Raw genomic sequence first — 20,327 nt, forward strand, 5'->3', positions numbered from 1 at the left:
AAGGATCCAGTACCGAAGTGGTTGCACGAACCTGTCCAAGCACCCTGTCCACGTCCTCGAACTGAACCAACTGAAACTCATCCAACAAAACATGACGAGACTGTGCTCCGGACACCTCATTAGGATTAACTGCTATTAAGTGGGAGTCTAGGTCCCGGCGAATGCAGAAGATCTTATGCTGGAAGTGCTCAGCAAACTCATTACAGCGGGCCACCGATGTATCTACCATGTCCTGTAGGCCTGGATGGAGTAGGCCTCGAACCACTCTAAAAAGCTCTGCTGGGTGGGAAAGAGATGTGCTGTCTACTCCGAAAGACAGCACTACATCTCCCCTAAAGAGGCAAGAGTGCTTGTTTTAATCAGGAAAAGGGAACATCTCTCCTTACCTCTACAGGAAGCTGTTGATAAGTTGATACTAAATAGTCTGCAGCTACAGCTATTCCAACTAGTGCAGCCACCTTTTCTGGACGGGCAATTGCAGCATGAAGCATCAGCCATCCGCCCAAACTGGAACCAACTAAAATCTTAATATGAAACAGATATATTAGTGCTTTTGTGTTCTAGAAACACATCATAGGACATTTAGGATGGTATTCAACAAAATACTTGTGCTAATGCAAGGATTCGTGTTGGCACAACAGGCTTCTCCCCCTCTCCTCCCCTCCCCACATGCCAGCTGTCCCCATATCTGCTCCAGAGGGTTGGGGAAATCCCTAGAACAGATTTAGGGGTTTGTGGAGAACATTCTGTTACACAAGGAGAAATTCTTGTGCTGATGGAATGTTCACTTTAGCACTATGTTGAATGCAGCCCTGACTATGAGCTCATTTACCAATGACACCAAACAAACAGGACAAGAGATTAAGCCACCTTAAGTGCTATGAATATTGTCTATGAGAATATAAAGATCAGTTTTGGCAAGTACATTTGCAACCTTGTAACTCTCAAAACGATACTACTGGGCCTATTATTACTTAACACAATCCTTTGGCAGTTTAGGTATCTTGGATTTATTGTTGTATTTAAATGTATTATTTATTTCAGAGACATATCCTAAATATGCTCTCAAAGCAGGTTTTTTTGTTTAAAAAAGTTAGCTTCACTGAATTGTAGCATGAACAACAATTACACAGTAAACATTATCAGCCAGTAGCCTGATTCCTGCCAGTGTTTTGCAAATCAAGAGTATGTTCACTTTTTTGAAATAGGCTATAAAGGGTGACATATCCAACCATTTTTATTCAGAAAAGTGGCTTGTGCTATATTCACAGGAGTTGTGAACCTCTTTGGGCCTGTGGGCACATTTGCAGCCTGAGAAACCATTGTGGGCAATGTAAACCAAGCATACCCCCACAACCTATTCTATTGGCTACAACAGAATACTATTTTCAGGTCTACTTTCAGCAGGGAGAGCACCGTGCTGAGAACCGATGTACTACAACTCAAGAGAAAAGCTTATGCTAGGGTTAAAAATAAAGGCACAGTCAACCTGTGGTCCTTGTGTGAGATCGTCCAATACTGAAAGTACATCCTTCCGCCATTTTCCCAATGTACATTCTTTAAAATCGCCTTCTGAACTTCCACAGCCTCTGTAATCAAACCTGTAAAGTTGGGCAAGAGAGGGGTCTCAATGAAAGCATCGTTTTGCACAACCAGCACTCTACAGGGTCACTAAAGGAAAATTGTTTGGAAAAGATTACCCATTCAAATAGTTGAAATACAGTTCACTAATATGACATTACCAGACTTTTCAGAAGAATAATTTAGCAGTTATTTATTTACTGTATTTAGACTATTTTTATACTGCTTAATATATAAAAAGATCTAAGCGGCGTACAGAAAAGTAAAACAACTACAACAAGTATTATAAAAATGCACAATAAAACCATAATATATACATAATACAAATTATTAATAAATAAATGCTGACACAAATTCCTTCACACTTCCCCACTCAACATCTCTCAACCTCCTGGCTCCCATGCAGGACTCCAACCATCCACCCTGGCTCTCACCCAGGGCCCAAACACACACAAATCTCCCCAAAGTCTCACAAGAAAGTGGGTTCCTAGGGGGTGCCAAAGATTTATTCACTTTAATAACAGGTGCTTGCATGTAATTAGCATACTCTTTAAGACATACCTTACAAAAGCATGGCCAACTGATCTGCAGTAGTCTTCAAGTGCAAGTGCCTTTTCACCATTCATATTTGAAAAAAAACCTGGGAGGAAGACAACTCCAGGGTTCTTGCCTTTTAGTTTGTGATAAGCAAGATTTGGATTATCAGTCCGGTTAAGGAAACTGTGCAATGATTTTTGTCTGCAACCTAAACAGAAGACATTTCTAAGCCATTTATATTTTGCCTATTGACAGTATTTATATACATCTTTGGAAACAGTTAGGAGGGGTCTGAGATCAGACCCTTAGTGGTCCTACTTGCCAAATTTTATTTTTTATAATTTTTTTCAAAGTAAACAAAATAAAACATAAATCTGAAGACCAAAATGTCCAATGCACATATCATAATGCAATCTGAACATTGTTATCTGTTAAGATAGCTATTAACAGAAGTAACAATTTTACAGATCTTCTACAATGACGTGTTGATTTGAGAAGCACTGTACTGAAATAAACAAACCATCAATAAATGATTCTGATTCTGTTTGATAATCAGAAGCATGTATTTGTTCAGCGATAAGTGGTTTAGCAGCACAATAGAAAAAGTGCCAGTGCTGACTTCAAAAGTTTAGTATAACAAGTTCCAATACTCTTATGATGGAGGCTGGCTGGATGCCCGATAGCATACATATAACTTTCCAAATGTTTATTTTTTGTTTGGAGAAGACAAGAAAAAAGTACCAGGAGACACACTGCCACTTTATTTATTTACTTAGAGGATTTTTAACCTGCCCTTCATCAACTGATCCCAGGGTGGGTTGAAACACAACAAGCCAAGAAAAATAAGAGCAAATAAAATACAGTATGCAGAATTAATTTTTAAAGAATAATGTATGTACCTTCTTCATTTATTTACCATTTCTTGTCTCTCCAAACCACAGTGCATGAAACCCTGACTCTTTCCTAAGCTCTCCACATATGTCAGAGGACTTGTGGGAGGTAATGGGTTGATGGACCACCAGTAATGCCTCACTTGTAAGCCAATCCAGTATTTATGGCCTCTGTCTTGAAGAAAAAGATTTATGAAATCAATCTTGCCAAATAAGCCCCACAAAACATACTAGCCCACATAATGTTTATTAGTCCAATTGCACACACATGGATTTTCAAAAACTAAAAACTATTTTAATTTCAGACCCTTAAAAGCTACATTTTATTTCTTATTTACAGCCAGAATTTTGCTTCTTTTTTAATTTACGTAAATAAGTTGCCCATATATTCTAAATGATCAAAGGCAGCAGCAAAACCAGTTTTTACTGCTACAGCTCAGCCTAAGTACATTAAGTAATAGAGAGTCTCTGAGAACATGCAAAGGGACTTTCTTATTAACTGAATAACCATAACCAAATTGCAATGAAATGAAATCTCAAAATGTGGACACAGAAGCTTGCATCCATACAAACAATAGGCACAATTAACCAGAATTAAGCACTTTTAAGTCCTGTTAATTTCAATAAGAGGTTTAGGCAAATACTTAATTCTCCCATTAAAATGAACAGGACATAACTCTGGATACATCAGGCCCAACATTTTATCCCCTCCCCCTTCTCCAGAACTCTCTGTTTATACAAAGATGTCTTTACATGAAGTGGATTCAAAAGCGGCACCCTAACATTTGAAATACTTAAGTAGACTATTAATAGGCAGCGAGCAGGTTGCATGCTATATTCTCAGCCCAGGATCACCAACCTTTTTGGAACCATTGGTACAACTGCAAACTGAAGAAACTGTTGTAGACATACACACTCCTGCAACCTACTCTATCGGTTTGGTCTGGAAACTTCAATTAGTGCAGAGTGCTGCAGTACAGCTGCTTAAGGCCCTTGACAGTATATAACACCTCTGCTCAGAGATCTGCACTAGTTGTCGATTTGTTACCGGGCAAAGTTCGAAGTGTTACTATTGACATATAAAGCCCTGAACAGCTTGGGATCAGTTTATTTGCAGGATTGCCTTGCCACATATGTGCCCACTCAACTGCTTCAATGTGCAGAACTGGCACTGTTACAAACACCACATAATACTTGCTCTGCACTTATAAGAAATTGATTTGTTAGTGTGGCAGTTGCGTACTTCATCTACTAGTTGAGTGTGATTGTGCACTGTGTGCACACTTTGGAACATCAGGCAGGCGCCTTCATTGTACTCTTAAAACATTTTTGTTTAGGCAAGCCTATTCAGACACATTAATGTTGACGTATTTCAATTTCTTTTAGCTTACAGTACATTGTAATTATCTTTTCAATGTTTTTAATTACTTGTTTTTAATTGTTTTTATTGATATTTTTCTGTAAACTGCTTAAAGGTTTTATTACAATCAAGTACTATATTACTTAATTACATACAACCTAATGCTTCTTTCAATCCTGATTCCAGCCGGGAGGGGGAGAAGAGAACCAGTGGGCACCAGAGAAGGTCTATGTGGGCAACTGTGCACTCACAGACACCATGGTAACAACCCCTGGTGTGAGGCAACAAGATGCAGCCATGTTTCTGAAACTAAGCAGGTCTGGCTATGCCTGGGAAGTTTTACAACACCTCAAAACCCAAGGCAGCATCCCTTTACACATCTCACTTGGGAATAAGCACCACTGAAATTCAAGAAACTGTCTTTCAAACAAGATGCATCAACTTATATGCCCAGTCTATCACTGCGCTCTGCAGGTGAGGGCCTCCTGCAGATACCATCTTATCAGGAGGTTCATTCTGCACAACATAGGAAACCGACCTTTAGTGTGGTTGCACCTTCCCTGTGGAATTCCCTCCCCTTAAATATTAAGACAGGCACCATCTCTGTTATCTTTTCGGTGCCTGTTGAAGACTTTCCTCTTTCAACAAGCCTTTTAAGTCGAGACTTATCCCAGTCTGCGTCTGTGTTGGAATTGCTTTTAATATGATTTTTTAAAATTTTAATATGTTTTAACCCTTTTTAAAAGATGTTTTTAAAGCCTTTTTTTAAAAAAAATGTTTTTAAAGCCTTTAAAAAAATGTTTTTAATTTTTTTTAATTGTTTTTTGTGTTTTAAAATTTGTATATTTGTTTTTATTGTTTTTAATTGCTGTAAACTGCCCAGAGAGCTTCGTCTATGGGGCTGTATATAAATGTAATAAATAAATAAATTTGAAGTTGTTTTGTTTTAATGTATTTTAAGGTCTTTTTTTTATGTTTTGATGTGTTTTTAGCGCTTTTGTTTGCCGCACTGGGCTCCTGCTGGAAGGGTGGGATATAAATCAAATAATAAATAAACAATAATAAACTTTCTTGTGGTATACACTTGGAGGGCATTGGGGGGGAGTTACCTTTTTTTAGCCCAAGGGTAACACTGCATCTCAGCCAGCCCGGGTGAGGGGGTCACATGCCAGTGGTCGACATGGTGAAAACATGAGTGGTTGGCTAAAGTGGGTGTGGCTACCCATCCACACAGTGCACAATCACACTCAACTAGTAGATGAAGTATGCAACAGGGCTGATTCTGGAGTGGCTCTACTCCACGGCGTTTCTCAAAGTCATTTTCCAGTTACAGAGCAGAAGGGTACGTTAGCACCACAAAACATGGTCCTTTGCAGCCCCTCGCCCAGACTTCTCATTCCATAGACCAGGGGTGGCAAACCTGCGGCCCTCCAGATGCCGTTGAACTACAACTCCCATGATCCCTTACCTTGGGCCACGTTGCCTGGGACTGATGGGAGCTGGAGTCCAACAACATCTGGAGGACGAGAGGTTCTTCGCCCCTTCGCTTGGACAGGGAAGGGGAAAAGGAGGCCAGAGAAGACTATAAAGGTGGTCGTGGGAGAAGAGACAAGGGAAAATCGCAGGTTCATCGCGTTACTGATATCTCCTCGATGGCTTCCCCTCCTCCTAGGCAGGCAGGCAGGCAGGCAAGCAGAAGCTTCAGGCCAAGTCACACCCACCTCACCCCCTCGGAACTCACCCAACAACTGAGGGAAGCCCAGCCCCGTCCGGCGAGCAACGGCAGAGCCGCAGCTAAGCCTCCCCCGCCACAATGCTCTCGCAGCTCCCGCCACCGCCATGCCCCTGCAAGCGACGTCCGCTCTCTCTCACCCTTTCCCCTTTGGCCGCTCTGCGAGCGACAGAGCATGCGTGGGGTGGGCGGTGCCGGCGGGGGGGGTGGAACAGCCCGTTGCGCCTACGCATGCGCCAAAAAGGCATCCTCTGCTCCATGGCTCTAATGTCTGTTGGTCATATGAGATCCGCTGAGTGGAAGCTAAACTTTAAAGGAAAAGAAAGTTTAGGTTAATCATTCCACTGTCTGAAATGGGGCAGGGAAGGGGGTAGAATATAAGCGGAGTAAAAATGAACAGCGGCATATGAGATGGGACGGGAAGCAAAATCAACACGCGGGTGCACTCCATCTTCCCAAAAAGTCTGATCAAACCCCGGTGTCGCTAACTACAGTCTCTAAGGTTGTCCTAAACACACAAGAACGCGACATTTTGAGGCTGATGTAAACTTTTTCCCCCTCTCCCAGTCTCGCCTCACCTCCCTTTTGGGAATCTTAACAGAAGGGAGAAAATGTGTGCCCTGAAGGAAAAAAGAAAAACCCCTCAGTTCCTTTCCCGACACCAAACAGGAATGTTCTGGGAAGAATAGAACCTTTTCATCTTCCCACTTTTTTTGCAGCTTGAGGACGTTGACAAGGTGCTTGGACAGGTTCCTGCAACCACTTCTGTGCTGGATCCTTGCCCTTCTTGCCTAATAAAAGCTAGCACGGATGGAACAGCTGGCTGGGCCAGGGAGGTGATTAATGCCTCTCTGCGAGAGGGGGTGGTCCCTGGCTGCCTGAAAGAGACAATAGTGAGACCACTCCTGAAGAGACCCTCCCTGGACCCAGAAAATCTTAATAACTATAGGCTGGTAGCAAATGTTCCATTCCTGGGCACGGTCCTTGAACAAGTGTGGCGGGCCAGCTCCAGACACTCTTGGATGAGACCAATTATCTGGATCCATTTCAGTCACGTTTCAGGGCTAGTTTTGGCACAGAAACAGCCTTGGTCGCCCTGTATGATGACCTTTGTCGGGAGAGAGAAGGGGAGTGTGACTCTGTTGATTCTCCTTGATCTCTCAGCGGCTTTCAATACCATCGACCATGGTATCCTTCTGGGGAGACTGGCTGAGTTGGGAGTGGGAGGGACTGCATTGCAGTGGTTCCGCTCCTACTTGGCAGGTCGCCTCCAGAAAGTGGTGCTTGGGGAACATTGCTTGGCACCCTGGACTCTCCACTACGGGGTTCCGCAGGGGTCAGTTCTGTCCCCCATGCTGTTCAACATCTACATGAAACCGTTGGGTGCGGTCATCCGGAGCTTTGGAGTGTGTTGCCATCAGTATGCTGATGACACGCAGCTCTATTTCTCCTTTTCATCTTCTTCAGGTGAGGCTGTCAATGTGCTGAACCGGTGCCTGGCTGCAACAATGGACTGGATGAGGGCTAATAAACTGAGGCTCAATCCAGACAAGACTGAGATGCTGCTAGTGGGTGGTTCTTCTGACCAGATGGATGTCCAACCTGTCCTGGATGGGGTTGCACTCCCCCTGAAGGAGAAGGTTTGTAGCTTGGGGGTTCTCCTAGAATCATCTCTGTCACTTGAGGCTCAGGTAGCCTCAGTGCCACGGAATGCCTTCTACCAACTTCGGTTGGTAGCCCAACTATGTCCCTTTCTGGACAGGGATAACCTGGCTTCCGTTGTCCATGCTCTGGTAACCTCTAAATTAGATTACTGCAATGCACTCTACGTGGGGCTGCCTTTGAAGATGGTTCGGAAACTGCAGCCTGTGCAAAATGCAGCGGCCAGATTGGTAACAGGGACCAGACGGTCCGAACATATACAAGCGATTCTGGCCCGCTTGCACTGGCTGCCTTTATGTTTCCGAGCTCGATTCAAGGTGCTGGTATTGACCTATAAAGCCTTATATGGCTTGGGACCACAATACCTGATGGAACGCCTCTCCCGATACGAACCCACCCATGCACTACATTCAAGATCAAAGGCCCTCCTCCAGGTGCCTACTCCAAGGGAAGCTCGAAGGGTGGCAACCAGGGAGAGGGCCTTCTCAGTGGTGGCCCCCATATTATGGAATGAGCTTGCTGACGAGGTGTGCCTGGCGCCAACACTGTTATCTTTCCGGCACCAGGTCAAGACTTTCCTCTTCTCCCATGCATTTTAGCATGTGTTCTATATTGCTTTAAATTTTTTAATTGTGTTTTAAATTGTTTTTAAAAGATGTATTTTAAATTGTATTTGTTTTTAGTTATTGTAAACCGCCCAGAGAGCTTCGGCTATGGGGCGGTATACAAGTTTAATAAATAAATAAATAAAGTCCCTGCTACACAGCAAGAAAATGCTCAAAGTTGGACTGGCAGCCTCAGAATGGGAGCCCTGCTGTGCTACATAACACAGTACTGCTTTCAAGTCGATCCCGACTTATGGCGACCCTATGAATAGGGTTTTCATGAGGCTGAGAGGCAGTGACTGGCCCAAGGTCACCCAGTGAGCTTCATGGCTATGTGGGGATACAAACCCTGGTAGAGGAAAGCCTCAGGGGTGGGGAAGCAAAAAGGTGCCCTGTTTGCATCTCTTCCCAGACTGCAAGTCCCCTGAAACCAGAGATGGACTGGTCTGTCAATTTCTGTTCTCTCAGTTTCTCATTTTTCTAATCTTAAATTCGTTTCTCCACATTTCTGCAGCAATTTGCTTTTTTTTGTTTTTAAATCCTCATGAAAATTCTTCAGCATTTTTGTATGAATTTCTCTTAATACATTTTTGTATGCAGTTTTGACTTAACGTACATTTTTTTTGCAAACAATGTATCGTAATGTGATGCATTTGTATATGCTATTTTCAGCAATATATTTTGTGCACTCTTCTCCCTAATATATGCAGTTTTGTAAACATTGCTTTGTTGGAGAACTACATCACAAAATTCGGATAAGTGTGAATTTTGAAGAATGGCTGTGTTTTGGTTCTCATAGTGTTTCGGAAAGTGCAGATTTGATGAGTTTGGCTCAGATTTGATGAGTTCGGAGTGCCTTCTACCATCTTTGGTTGGTGGCCCAGCTACGCCCCTATCTGGATAGGGATAACCTGGCTTCAGTTGTCCATGGTCTGGTAACCTCCAAGTTAGATTACTGCAATGCACTCTACATGGGGCTGCCTTTGAAGACTGTTCAGAAGCTGCAGCTTGTGCAAAATGCAGCGGCTAGATTGGTAACAGGGACCAGACGGTTTAAACATATAAAACCGATTCTGACCCACTTGCATTGGCTGCCTGTATGTTTCCAAGCTTGATTCAAGGTGCTGGTTTTAACCTATAAAGCCTTACACGGCTTAGGACCACAATACCTGATGGACTGCCTTTCCCGACATGAACCCACCCATGCACTACACTCCACATCCAAGGCCCTCCTGCGGGTGCCTACTGCGAGGGAAGCTGGGAGTGTGGCAACAAGGGAGAGGGCCTTCCCAGTGGTGGCCCCCAAATTATGGAATGATCTCCCTAACGAGGTGCCGCTGATGCCAACACTGTTATCTTTTTGGTGCCAGCTCGAGACTTTCCTCTTCTCCCAGGCATTTTAGCATGTGTTTTTAAATTGTTTTTTGTGTTTTAAAATTTGTATATTTGTTTTTAATGTTTTTAATTGCTGTAAACTGCCCAGAGAGGTTCGGCTATGGGGTAGTATATAAATGTAATAAATAAATAAATGCTAACTGAATTGAATTTCTCCCCCATCCCTACTTGAGACAGTCTGGAGCTCTCCTCTTAGGGAATGGAGATTCCAGCGTTATTGTTGATGTTTTCACTCATTACCGCCAAAGGCAGGTCTAACACCCTGGAGAGGTGGTTGGCTGGGTTCATCCTTGGAAGAGGAGGCAGACTCATACAGAATCAGACCCAGTGCTTTTTTTAGTAAACAAATGTTGTACCTGCATTAATGTTGATAAAGGGCCACAGGTGCCAGCACAAAAGGGCTCCTACGGGCGGGGGGGGGGGAGAAGTGCCAGTACTCCACTCCATACCAGTGAGTACTGTCACAAAAATAGCTCCAGTCAGACCATTGGTCCATCTAGCTCCGTATTGTCTACAGTGACTGGCAGCAGCCCTGCAGGGATTCAGGCAGGGGAAAATTCCCAGCCCTACCTAAAAATGCTGGGGATTGTACCTGTAATATCCTGCATACAAAGCAGCTGCTCTTCTACTAAGCTACAGCCCTTCCCCTTTTGAGATTAAACATACAGCTTTAGGACGCAATCCAATGTGCATTTATGCCAGGCTGAGGGGAGTTGGATGCTGCGGATCTCCAGCTGAGCCAGTGGAGTCTGGGGCTCAACTGGAGCTGGAGTATAAGCTGCTGCATGGCCCAAGAAAGGGGCTGGTTGAGGGTGTGTCAGAGGAGGTGCCAAGGTGAGGAAACTTAGGCCACATCCAACTTGTGTTCAGAGTGTTCCTGCAGGTCCCAATCCAAGCAAAAGTTATGCCGGGAAAAAGTCCGTTTAAGAAAATAATTGCAATAGGAGTCAATGAAGCGGGCTTCCTCCCTGGTAGAAGTATTTGGGAGAGCAGGCTTTTACTTTCTGGTCCTTGCATGCAGCTCCTGGCTGAGCCAGCATTCAGCTAACCCAGAGGCTCCTGAATGGCAATTGGATGTGGTGGAACTTTACCCCAGCTTCTCTTGCTCCAGTACAACTTCCTCTGCCCACCTCAGAAGCCAGAAGTCCTAGGAGGCTAGCTCAGCTTTGGAATGGGGAGTTTAAGAGTAATAGAAGAGTCAGACGACCCTCCATGTTTTTGAAGAAGGCTAGGGTACTACCACCAGAGAATACTACCACCCAGTCCTTCCAGGATGTCACTCAAAGCAAAATAGGAATTTCTGAAGGAAATAACGTATTGGTTAAAAGAACTTTAAAATAGTTCAATATTATGGCTTTAAAAAACGTGTTGGACTTGATTTTAATGGAGTACTATCAGTTTTAGTTGTTTACTAGTGTTATTAGAAAGCTCACATTCTTTACCCTGTAAGATAAATCTACTATGTTTGGAAGCAATCATCACATTGGTTTTTTTATGCGTCCTGTAGAGCCAGTGTGGTGTAGTGGTTAAGGTGTTGGACTACAACCTGGGAGACGAAGGTTCAAATCCTCACACAGCCATGAAGCTCACTGGGTGACCTTGGGCCAGTCACTGCCTCTCAGGCAATAGTAAACCCCCTCTGTATACCGCTTACCATGAAAACTCTATTCATAGGGTCACCATAAGTCAGAATTGACTTGAAGGCAGGCCATTTCATTTTCACAGGTGTTCACAGAGATTCTCCAACAGCCTTTTCTTGTTCTCAGCCCTACAATAAATTAAAGATAGAACTGGATGGGAATTGTACCCGCAGATACGTCCTACTGTGTCCAAAAAGGCTTACATCCTGGTGGCTAAATGAAGCCTTCCTCTCCTTCTGGCTCTCAGGACTCTTATCAGGCCACATCCCCTCCCCAGCCACACCCCCTCCTAGCCCTGCTTTGTACCACCCTTGACTGCAATGTGTCCTTGTTTATTTATTATTTGATTTATATCCTGCCCTTCCTCCCAGCAGGAGCCCAGGGCAGCAAACGAAAGCACTAAAAACACTTTAAAACATCATAATAACAGACATTAAAATACATTAAAACAAAACAACTTTAAAAACATTTTTTTAAGTTTCCAAGCGATCTTTTTTTTAAAAAAAAAAGGTTAAAAACAAATTGTTTTTTAAATAAGGTTTAAAAACATATTTAAAAAAAATTCCAGCAGAGGCAGAATGGGATAAGGTCTCAACTTAAAAGGCTTGTTGAAAGAGGAAGGTCTTCAACAGGCACAGAAAAGATAACAGAGATGGCACCTGTCTAATATTTAAATGTAAATGTACTGCCTTCAAGTCGATTCGGACTTATGGCGACCCTATGCATAGGGTTTTCATGAGGCTGAGAGGCAGTGACTGGCCCAAGGTCACCCAGTGAGCTTCATGGCTATGTGGGGATACAAACCCTGGTCTCCCAGGTCATAGTCCAACAGGGAATTCCACAGGGTAGGTGCCGCCACACTAAAGGTTTCCTATGTTGTGCGGAACAGACCTCCTGATAAGATGGTATCTGCAGGAGGCCCTCACCTGCAGAGCGCAGTGATCAACTGGGTATATAAGGGATAAGACAGTCTTTCAGGTATCCTGGTCCCAAGCTGTATAGGGCTTTGTACACCAAGACTAGAACCTTGAACTTGGCCTGGTAGCAAATAGGCAGCCTGTGCAATTCTTTCAGCAGTGGGGTGACATGTTCGCAATACCCTGCCCCAGTGAGCAGTCTCGCAGCCACATTTTGCACCAGCTGCAGCTTCCGGACCAACCTAAAGGGCAGCCCCACATAGAGCGCATTACAGTAATCCAGCCTAGAGATTACCAGTGGGTGGACAACAGTGGTCAGGCTATCCTGGTCCAGAAACGGCCACAGCTGTGTTACCAGCCAAAGCCGGTAAAAGGCACTCCTAGCCACTGAGGTCACCTGGGCCTCTAGCTACAAAGATGGACCCAGAAGCACCCCCAGACTACGGATCTGCTCTTTCAGAGGGAGTACAACCCCATCCAAATCAGGCAACTGACCAATTATCTGAACTCGGGAACCACCAACCCACAGCTCCTCCATCTTGCTAGGATTCAGACAGTTTGTTGGCCCTCATCCAGCCCAACACCAAGACCAGGCAGTGGTCCGGGGCTTGCACAGCCTGTCCCAAATCCAATGTTACAGAGAAATAGAGCTGGGTATTGTCAGTGTACTGCTGACACCTCACCCCAAATCTCCTGACAACTGCTCTCAAGGGCTTCATATAGATGTTAAATAGCATGGGAGACAAGATGGTACCCTGCAGCACCCCACAGCACAATTGCTAGGGTGCTGAAAGACAGTCACCCAATGCTATTCTCTGAGAGCGACCCTGGAGATAGGATCGGAACCACTGTAAAACAGTGCCTCCAATACCCATTCTCACCAAGTCGGCCCAGAAGGATACCATGGTCAATGATATCAAAAGCTGCTGAGAGATCAACTAAGAATAACAGGGTCGCACTCCCCTTGTCCTTCTCCCGATAAAGGTCATCCAGGGTGACCAAGTCCGATTCAGCCCCATAAACAGGCCTGAACCCAGACTGGGATGGGTCAAGACAATCTGTTTCATCCAAGAGTACTTGCAATTGCTGCGCCACAACCCTCTCAATCACCTTCCCTAAGAAGGGGGTATTTGCGACCAGTCGGTAATTGTCACAGACCAATGAGTCCAGGGTGGGCTTGAACTCTGATAATGGATGAGGTATCGAGTGTGGTGTGCATTGGTCCCACCCATCATTGGCATGTGCCCCCCAGAAGTTTGCCCAAAAGGGACCATGGCCCTCAGGATGAAAATGGTTCCTCCAATCCTGTTGTAGAAAGTGTGGCTGGGATTGCAGCATTGATTGACCAACATGAGGTTAGGCGTGCCTCAGCCCATTCAGCTGTAGTTAGATCAGCTTTGTATACATGCCCAGAAAAGTTATTAGCCTGCAACAAATTTTTGCTAGTCTACTGAGGGCTGACAGAGGAGCGATGGAGAACTCGGTGTGCTCTGTGCAGAGAAGCGGACTTTCTTCTTCTGATTTCTGCTCTCGTCATAGCACTTGGACAAGCCAACTCACCTGCCTGCAATTTCATGTTGCCTATGGTTACCAGGCAAGCGCTTAAATACAAAGCTGAGTTAGGCATGTGTAACACCACTGATTCTAAGGAGTTTAGGTGCATCTAATACTTCACATGATCGTGTTAGGAATATAAGAAAGCTGCCTTATACTGGATGAGACCACTGGTCCATCTAGCTCAGTGTTGTCTACAGTGGCAGCAGCTCTCCAAGATTTCAGACAGGGGACTCTCCCAGCCCTACCTGGAGATGCCAGGAATTGAACCCGGAAACTTATGCATGCAACAAAGATGCTCTGCCACTGAGCTACAGCCCTTTAAGTTGCACACGGATGAAAGCATTTTACTGTAAGAAAATAGTTTACAAGTAAGAAATTAGACACATTATTTGAACAGATACTTTTGAACATTTATTTAAATGTTACTACAACATGCATGATACAAAAAAAAATAGAAAACCTGTAAAATGACATAGAAGTAAAATCAAAATACATGACAGAAATTATATAACTCAGTGCCACTCGTGTCGGGAACTTATTTTCAAACATTGCAAAAGTCACTTATTTTTATTTATTTTATTTAAGGGGATTTGTATACTGCTGAAAACCCTATTCATAGGGTCGCCATAAGTCAGAATCAATTTGAAGGCAGTCCATCATCATCATCATCACCATCATCATCATAGTAAAAGCAAAAACAAAAGACACTCTAAGCAGTTTATCCATTCTTCTTTAGAAGATGTAAATTAGGCTTTGGGGTAACAGTTCCTTCCTTTTTGTTGAAGTTCACAATTACTTTGTTATGAGCCATTTATACTGTGTTCCTCAAAATCATTTACATCAAAGTAGTTTGAAATTTTGATCGAACTTAGCAAATGCAGCCTTAAAACATGATCGTAAGGCTTTAAAAACCAGGGGTGGGGGACCTCAAGCCTAGTGGCCAAATACAGCCCTCAGCATTCTATCCAAGCCATGACCTCTCCACGGACCACATACCTCACCAGTCCTGTTTTACACTCTTTTTGAATGCTTTTGCCTGGCTGGATTGTGTTATTGAACTGTGATAACGCCCCTTGGAGAGATGTGTAGGCTGTTCATGTGTGTAGATACTTCTGACTTCTGCATGGCTGGAATGTTGTCTACTAAACAAAGTTGAGTCATGTCCATTGCTCCATCCACTTTTGCTTGTTGCCCAGTTATTATTATCATTCAATCCCCAGAAGGTTGTGCACAATGAAATATGGTCCTGAGGTTGAAAAAGGTTCCCCATCCCTGCTGTAAGCATACTTACTTGGATGTAAATTTTAATGGGATTTACTTTTAAGTAAATACAGTCAGGACTGGCATTCGTTAACTATTGCATTATTGATCATACCATATTGTAAACAAACAAACAAACAAACAATCAGCTCTGTTCATGCAGGATCTAGTTAATCTTACAACTCTTTCTGCTAGTGTGATGTATTTATTTATAATTGGCTTAAACAGAAATAGCAATTTTCATCTCCTGCATTAAAAAGTGTATGGCACTTACAAAGTCAGATTATCAAGAGAGAATATCAAACACAGACTTAAAATTTAAAATTCAATCATTCATCTGAATACAATATCGAAAGATTTAAAATGTTTTCTAAATAGAAAAGATCTTTGAGGAACATATTTTCACAGGAGAGGAATGGTAATCTCTTGAAAACATGAACACTTCAGACTTCTTGGGCTAATGCTGTGTAGCCCCCTTCAGACTACTGAACTATAACTGATCCACTGGGTCTAAAACAGTTTGCCATATCATCATAGCTGCCATATACCAGGTAAGAATATCTGACCACCTAGCTCACTATTGCCTATTATTCTAACTGGCACCAGCTCTTCAGGGTCTCAGACAGACGTCTTTTACATCACCTGCTACCTGAACCTTTTAAAATTGGAGATTATAGGTACTGAAACTGGGAACTTCTGCATGCAAAAAGTCTTCACTACTGACTGAGCTATGAAACCCATATTGGCTATTTGGAAACCATAGAGAGCATAGAAAATATTTTATTTACTGTGTTTGGCTCAGGGTAAATATAAATGACAGATTATTCTATTTTTACATTTTTTGTATATTTATTTCAGAAGAAAGCTTCAAGTACATCTGGGAAGCAAAATATTTGTCTGAGAGCAATATAAGTTATAAATGCATCTGGTAACTGATGACACAAAAAATCCTGTGATGGCACCCTGGAGGGTTGACTTGGGAACAGAATAGTAACAAAAATGGGCAGCAGAGCCAGCAGCTGCTGCATTGTTCAGAATGCAGAGTAAGTTTAGGCACTCAAACAGTAGCCACTAGTCCTGGTGTTAGACGAATACTAGAGAGATGGCCCTACTCTTCCTCATTACCAAGATAGATAACTCTAGTCAAATTCAAGGAGTCTGGTTGATGACTAGTCTCATCTGCGCTCAAGGACATTGCTCCAACTTCTAGCTTCTAAGTCAACAGACTCTGGGAGGGTATTCAGTTACATGAAAAATCTGTCATGGTCTTTATGTGGAAGGGTTGAAACCTGTGAACCTTTCCAACGAGAGTACAGGGTATTCCCTAACCCATCTGTGGACTGATCATATATCCCCTGTACGGGCCCCAGAGTCTCCAAACAAAGCTTTCTCTGTAACTTTATACAATAAAATAATGCATTTTGAGGAAGTTTCTGGTTTTTGGGTTGCTAAAATCACCAAGATGTAAGTAAAATGCCGTGGCTTTTTAGCTGTAGTTCTTAACTCTACCAAACCTCATTACCCACATAATTCTTTCTTCAGTTGTAGCAGGTTGGATATCTTAATGTTTCCAGAACTTAAATAACAGCCTGCAATACTGAGGAAATGCAGAACAGGAGGCCCTAATACATACAGATTTTCATTTGATATTGCCCTACAAAAATAGTTTCTCTTGGTGAAACACATTTGGAAGATACTCAATTTGTGTAACATTTGAAGCTGACCTCATAGCGGTAGCTTTTGTACTGTATTTTCAAAAGAACAAAATAATGGTGGTGATATTTTGAAACTCCAACAATATTTATGAAGAGTTTTAACACTCTTCCATTACATAAAAGCTAAATCTCATCATACAGTGTGAATCTTTGGTTCTGCAGTACACTAAGACAAAAACATCACACACTGTAGTTTTAAAAATTGTTATAAAACCTAGAAGGAATTAACATTAAAATTGTACAGAAATTCTGTACATTAAATACAGACATCATACCTTTCCCTTTCATTTCTTAACAGTTAAAATACTGAAGAGTAGATCACTTTTAAACTGTGAACTTTATTTTTATTAGGAAAGTTCTGCATGATAGAATTTGCAAGAAACTGCCACAGAATCTGTGTGCCAGGCTTATGGTGACCTGATTATCCATTTCGGAGCACTACAATCTTTTAAGCAGCTGATTACCAAATCTAAGAATTAATGCTCTCTTATACACCAAGTGTTTCATTTTGGAGTATAAAAGGGAGGTGACCTTGTTATTTTATGTGATTTGTCCAACGTGATTAAATATGGCTTCTCCCCACGCTTCCCAGATGTGAGGCTGTTATTGCATTATGCCCTGTCAATGAATCTTTGCACCATTTTACTATAACATGAAGTGGGTGTAGCCTTCCGCCCCTGTAACTATTACATCCATCCATATCCGCATTGCTTCTGGTGTAGGGGCTACCATGTAATAGATTCTGTCATGTGTCTTAACGCTGAAAGTAAGCAACGGATTAGGACTCTAGAAAGAAAGAAAAAGTACATAAATTTAGTTATATACTACAACTTGTGTCAATTCATCTCTGTTTAAAAGGCTGAGATATGAACGAGCCTTTGGCTGTGCACTTTCATGCAAGCCAGGAAACCACGCAAGCCAGGAAACAGACCAGGTAGCCTTCCATTAATCCAGAGACTAAAACTCCCATCATTCCCAAACACTGGTCATGCTGGCTAAGGCTGATGAAAGTTGGACTCAAAAAAACGTGGATAGCCACCCCTACATTAACCATAGTTCCATGGTTTGGTCAAACTGGGAAATTAAAAGGAAAACTCCCTAGTTGCTTTGCCCATTTATGTAAAGGGGTTCAAAAGGCTTCTTCGTATCTCATTTTGCCAAGCGAGTGCTATGGAATGTGCATTTGTGATTATTTGTCTTCCATAGATAACTGGGGTGGGGTGGTGGACAGTGCCCACAGGATTCCTGAACCTCAACTGTTGGGTAGACAAGGAAATTTCTACAGGTACAGCTTTTCTCCTGTCAGGCAAACGTCACCTGTCAAAATGTTCTTTTCTGCCCAGCTATGAAAGTTATACAAGCCCTGTTCTTTGCATACAGTAGAAACTAGATGCATGCACAGTCTGCTGGGCCTATAACTATAAATATTTACCGCTACTCCTTAAAAGACACTATAGGAGTATAACGTTTGTACATCTCTGAAACAGCAATCTGCTCTTGTCTACACTTCATCATGTATGCTCATACTTACTGAATTGGCAGCTTTATTTCAAAGAAAACCAGATTCTCATCCTTTACCTGCTTGACTTGACATTATCGTTGACATGATAATGAGAATAGTGGACTTCAGAGTATTCAGATCATGTATTTCACTTCAGGGGAATTTAAAACTTTTAAGTGTCATTTTAAATTGAAAACTCCTGAAGGTGAACAGTTTTTTCCTATAATTTGGTTCTAACCTACTTCAGCTAAGGTGCTATGAAACTTTCAAAGAGTAAACAAGCGAAATACATTATATTTGTGGGGAAAATGAGAGGTTTTTTTTTTTTTTTACCTTATAAGCATTCTTTAGGTGATCATAATAGACTTCTTCAATGGCTTGGAAATAAATTACTCCTTTTAATTTGGTTTCATGTTTGTCTGCAATAAGGGAAAGAAACTGGATTGAAACTAACACTCCACCGCAGGAATCCAAGGATTAACCTAAATAACATGCTTTGCCAACAACAACAGAAGTTGAGAATAACATGTTCATTTATCGAGCATCCCAGGAAAACCTCTGCTTCTTTCATCAGAAAGATAGCCTTATGCAGCACAGTAATTTGTTGTGTAGATACATACATGGAGGAGAAATATCAGTATGGTATTTCTTATCTAAACGGAGGAAGGGTGTGCACTCAAGTCCCAACCCCAACACGCTCATGCATGTCACCTCACATGCTCTATCGCCAACCATGTTTGCGTTAAGCAAGGAAGTGCTGCAAGGGGTTTCTGCTCAAGTTCACCTGAACTCAAGTAGAACCCTCCACACAATCAGGAACCCTGATCCTGCAAAGCATTCTCCTTGCGCTCAAGCAAATGTGAGTGGAAACCCTCCTGCAGACCTTCCCAGCACAACACGGGGTGGTGGTGAGGGACTGGAGGGGGAGGTGTGACATGTGCAAGGATGTTGGGGGCGGGGTTTGTGCATATGTCCCTGCCCCCGTCCACACTTTGAGTAAGAGACAAAACAGCTGTGGATTCTCTCATTTGTTCCTCCCCGGTCTCTGGCCTGCTATAATTTCCTCCACAGCATGCCTGGAGATGACGAGAAGAGGAGCAGATGGAAGAAGCTGCAGCTTATTCTTCTCCCACTTGCTGAGGTATTTAAAGGTACAATGTGGAGCTCAGGGTTGCAACCTGGCAGCCCCATGTTTTTCAGCAGTAGAATATAAAATGGTCCCAAATTTTCAGTCTGGGTTGTGTATAAGACTGTATATGGTGTTTGCAGCCAGGCCAACCCTGAGCAGGCTGGGAATTCAAACCTATCTGAAGAATAGTGCAACTGGCCATGCTCAGAGTTAGTTATCGAAGTCAGATGGTTACGTTATAGTCACTAGTCATGATCCCAAGTCCCAAACACACCATTATAGAGTAATTCCCTGCTTGTAAAAGAGAATAGAAAGGAATCCTGCATACATAGTGAGTTACATGAAGACTGGAACTGCTGCGTTTCTGGCTGGCTTTAAAGCCTGAAGTATAGAGAATTTACTCCTAAGTAACAGGGTGATTTGGATGGAGTGGAGTTGTCCCTCTGCCCAGCTCTGCCAGCAGGAAAGCTCCACTTATCAGGAATGACCCATGCACCCACCCAAATGGTGGGTTGGTGGAAGCTACCACCAGCAGTATCCCCACTGATGGTAGTCAGCAGAAATCCTCCAAATCAGATGTTTTCAGGATGGGGATGGGGACAAGCCTGGGCCGGCACAGATCAGTTGAATCCTGAGATAGCCCTGCTGCTGACACGTGATAGCAACAGGCTCAATCTGGTAGCTGGTGCAGCAGAGCATTTTTCCTACCCTCTTACTTCTGCCCTTGCCGCCCTGAGCAGTGGGCTATGGATGCGGTGCTAGCAGTGGTGCCCCGTAAAACTCCGCCACTGCCAGCCAGAGGCTAGGACTGTGGTTAAGACAGCAATCCAAAGTATTCTTACCAGG

At 43.0% G+C, this 20,327-nt stretch overlaps 2 protein-coding genes across 12 annotated transcripts in view; both read right to left on the reverse strand.

Moving 5' to 3' along the window:
- LOC133385322 (transgelin-3) overlaps positions 1-6,379 on the reverse strand; it is a 48,017-nt gene extending 41,638 nt beyond the window's left edge. The window contains exons 1-4 of one of the 3 annotated variants that reach the window (XM_061628084.1): positions 6,110-6,379; positions 2,143-2,326; positions 1,490-1,601; positions 387-524 (exon numbers count right to left, since the gene is read on the reverse strand). In XM_061628084.1, the coding sequence (XP_061484068.1) occupies positions 387-524; positions 1,490-1,601; positions 2,143-2,326; positions 6,110-6,209 (534 nt within the window). In that variant the 5' untranslated portion in view covers positions 6,210-6,379. Of the gene's footprint in view, positions 1-386; positions 525-1,489; positions 1,602-2,142; positions 2,327-5,836; positions 6,082-6,109 lie in introns of those variants that run through there. The other 2 variants (XM_061628081.1, XM_061628080.1) reach the window with 2 other exon arrangements.
- Positions 6,380-14,313: 7,934 nt separating this feature from the next.
- Positions 14,314-20,327, reverse strand: part of PHLDB2 (pleckstrin homology like domain family B member 2) — a 115,589-nt gene continuing 109,575 nt past the window's right edge. For all 9 annotated transcript variants that reach the window (XM_061628086.1, XM_061628088.1, XM_061628090.1 and 6 more), the window contains 2 exons: positions 18,686-18,771; positions 14,314-17,637 (listed from right to left, as the gene is read on the reverse strand). In XM_061628086.1, the coding sequence (XP_061484070.1) occupies positions 17,497-17,637; positions 18,686-18,771 (227 nt within the window). In that variant the 3' untranslated portion in view covers positions 14,314-17,496. The remainder of the gene's footprint in view (positions 17,638-18,685; positions 18,772-20,327) is intronic.

This window comes from Rhineura floridana, chromosome 5, assembly GCF_030035675.1.
Source record: "Rhineura floridana isolate rRhiFlo1 chromosome 5, rRhiFlo1.hap2, whole genome shotgun sequence".
Lineage (NCBI taxonomy): Eukaryota > Metazoa > Chordata > Lepidosauria > Squamata > Rhineuridae > Rhineura > Rhineura floridana.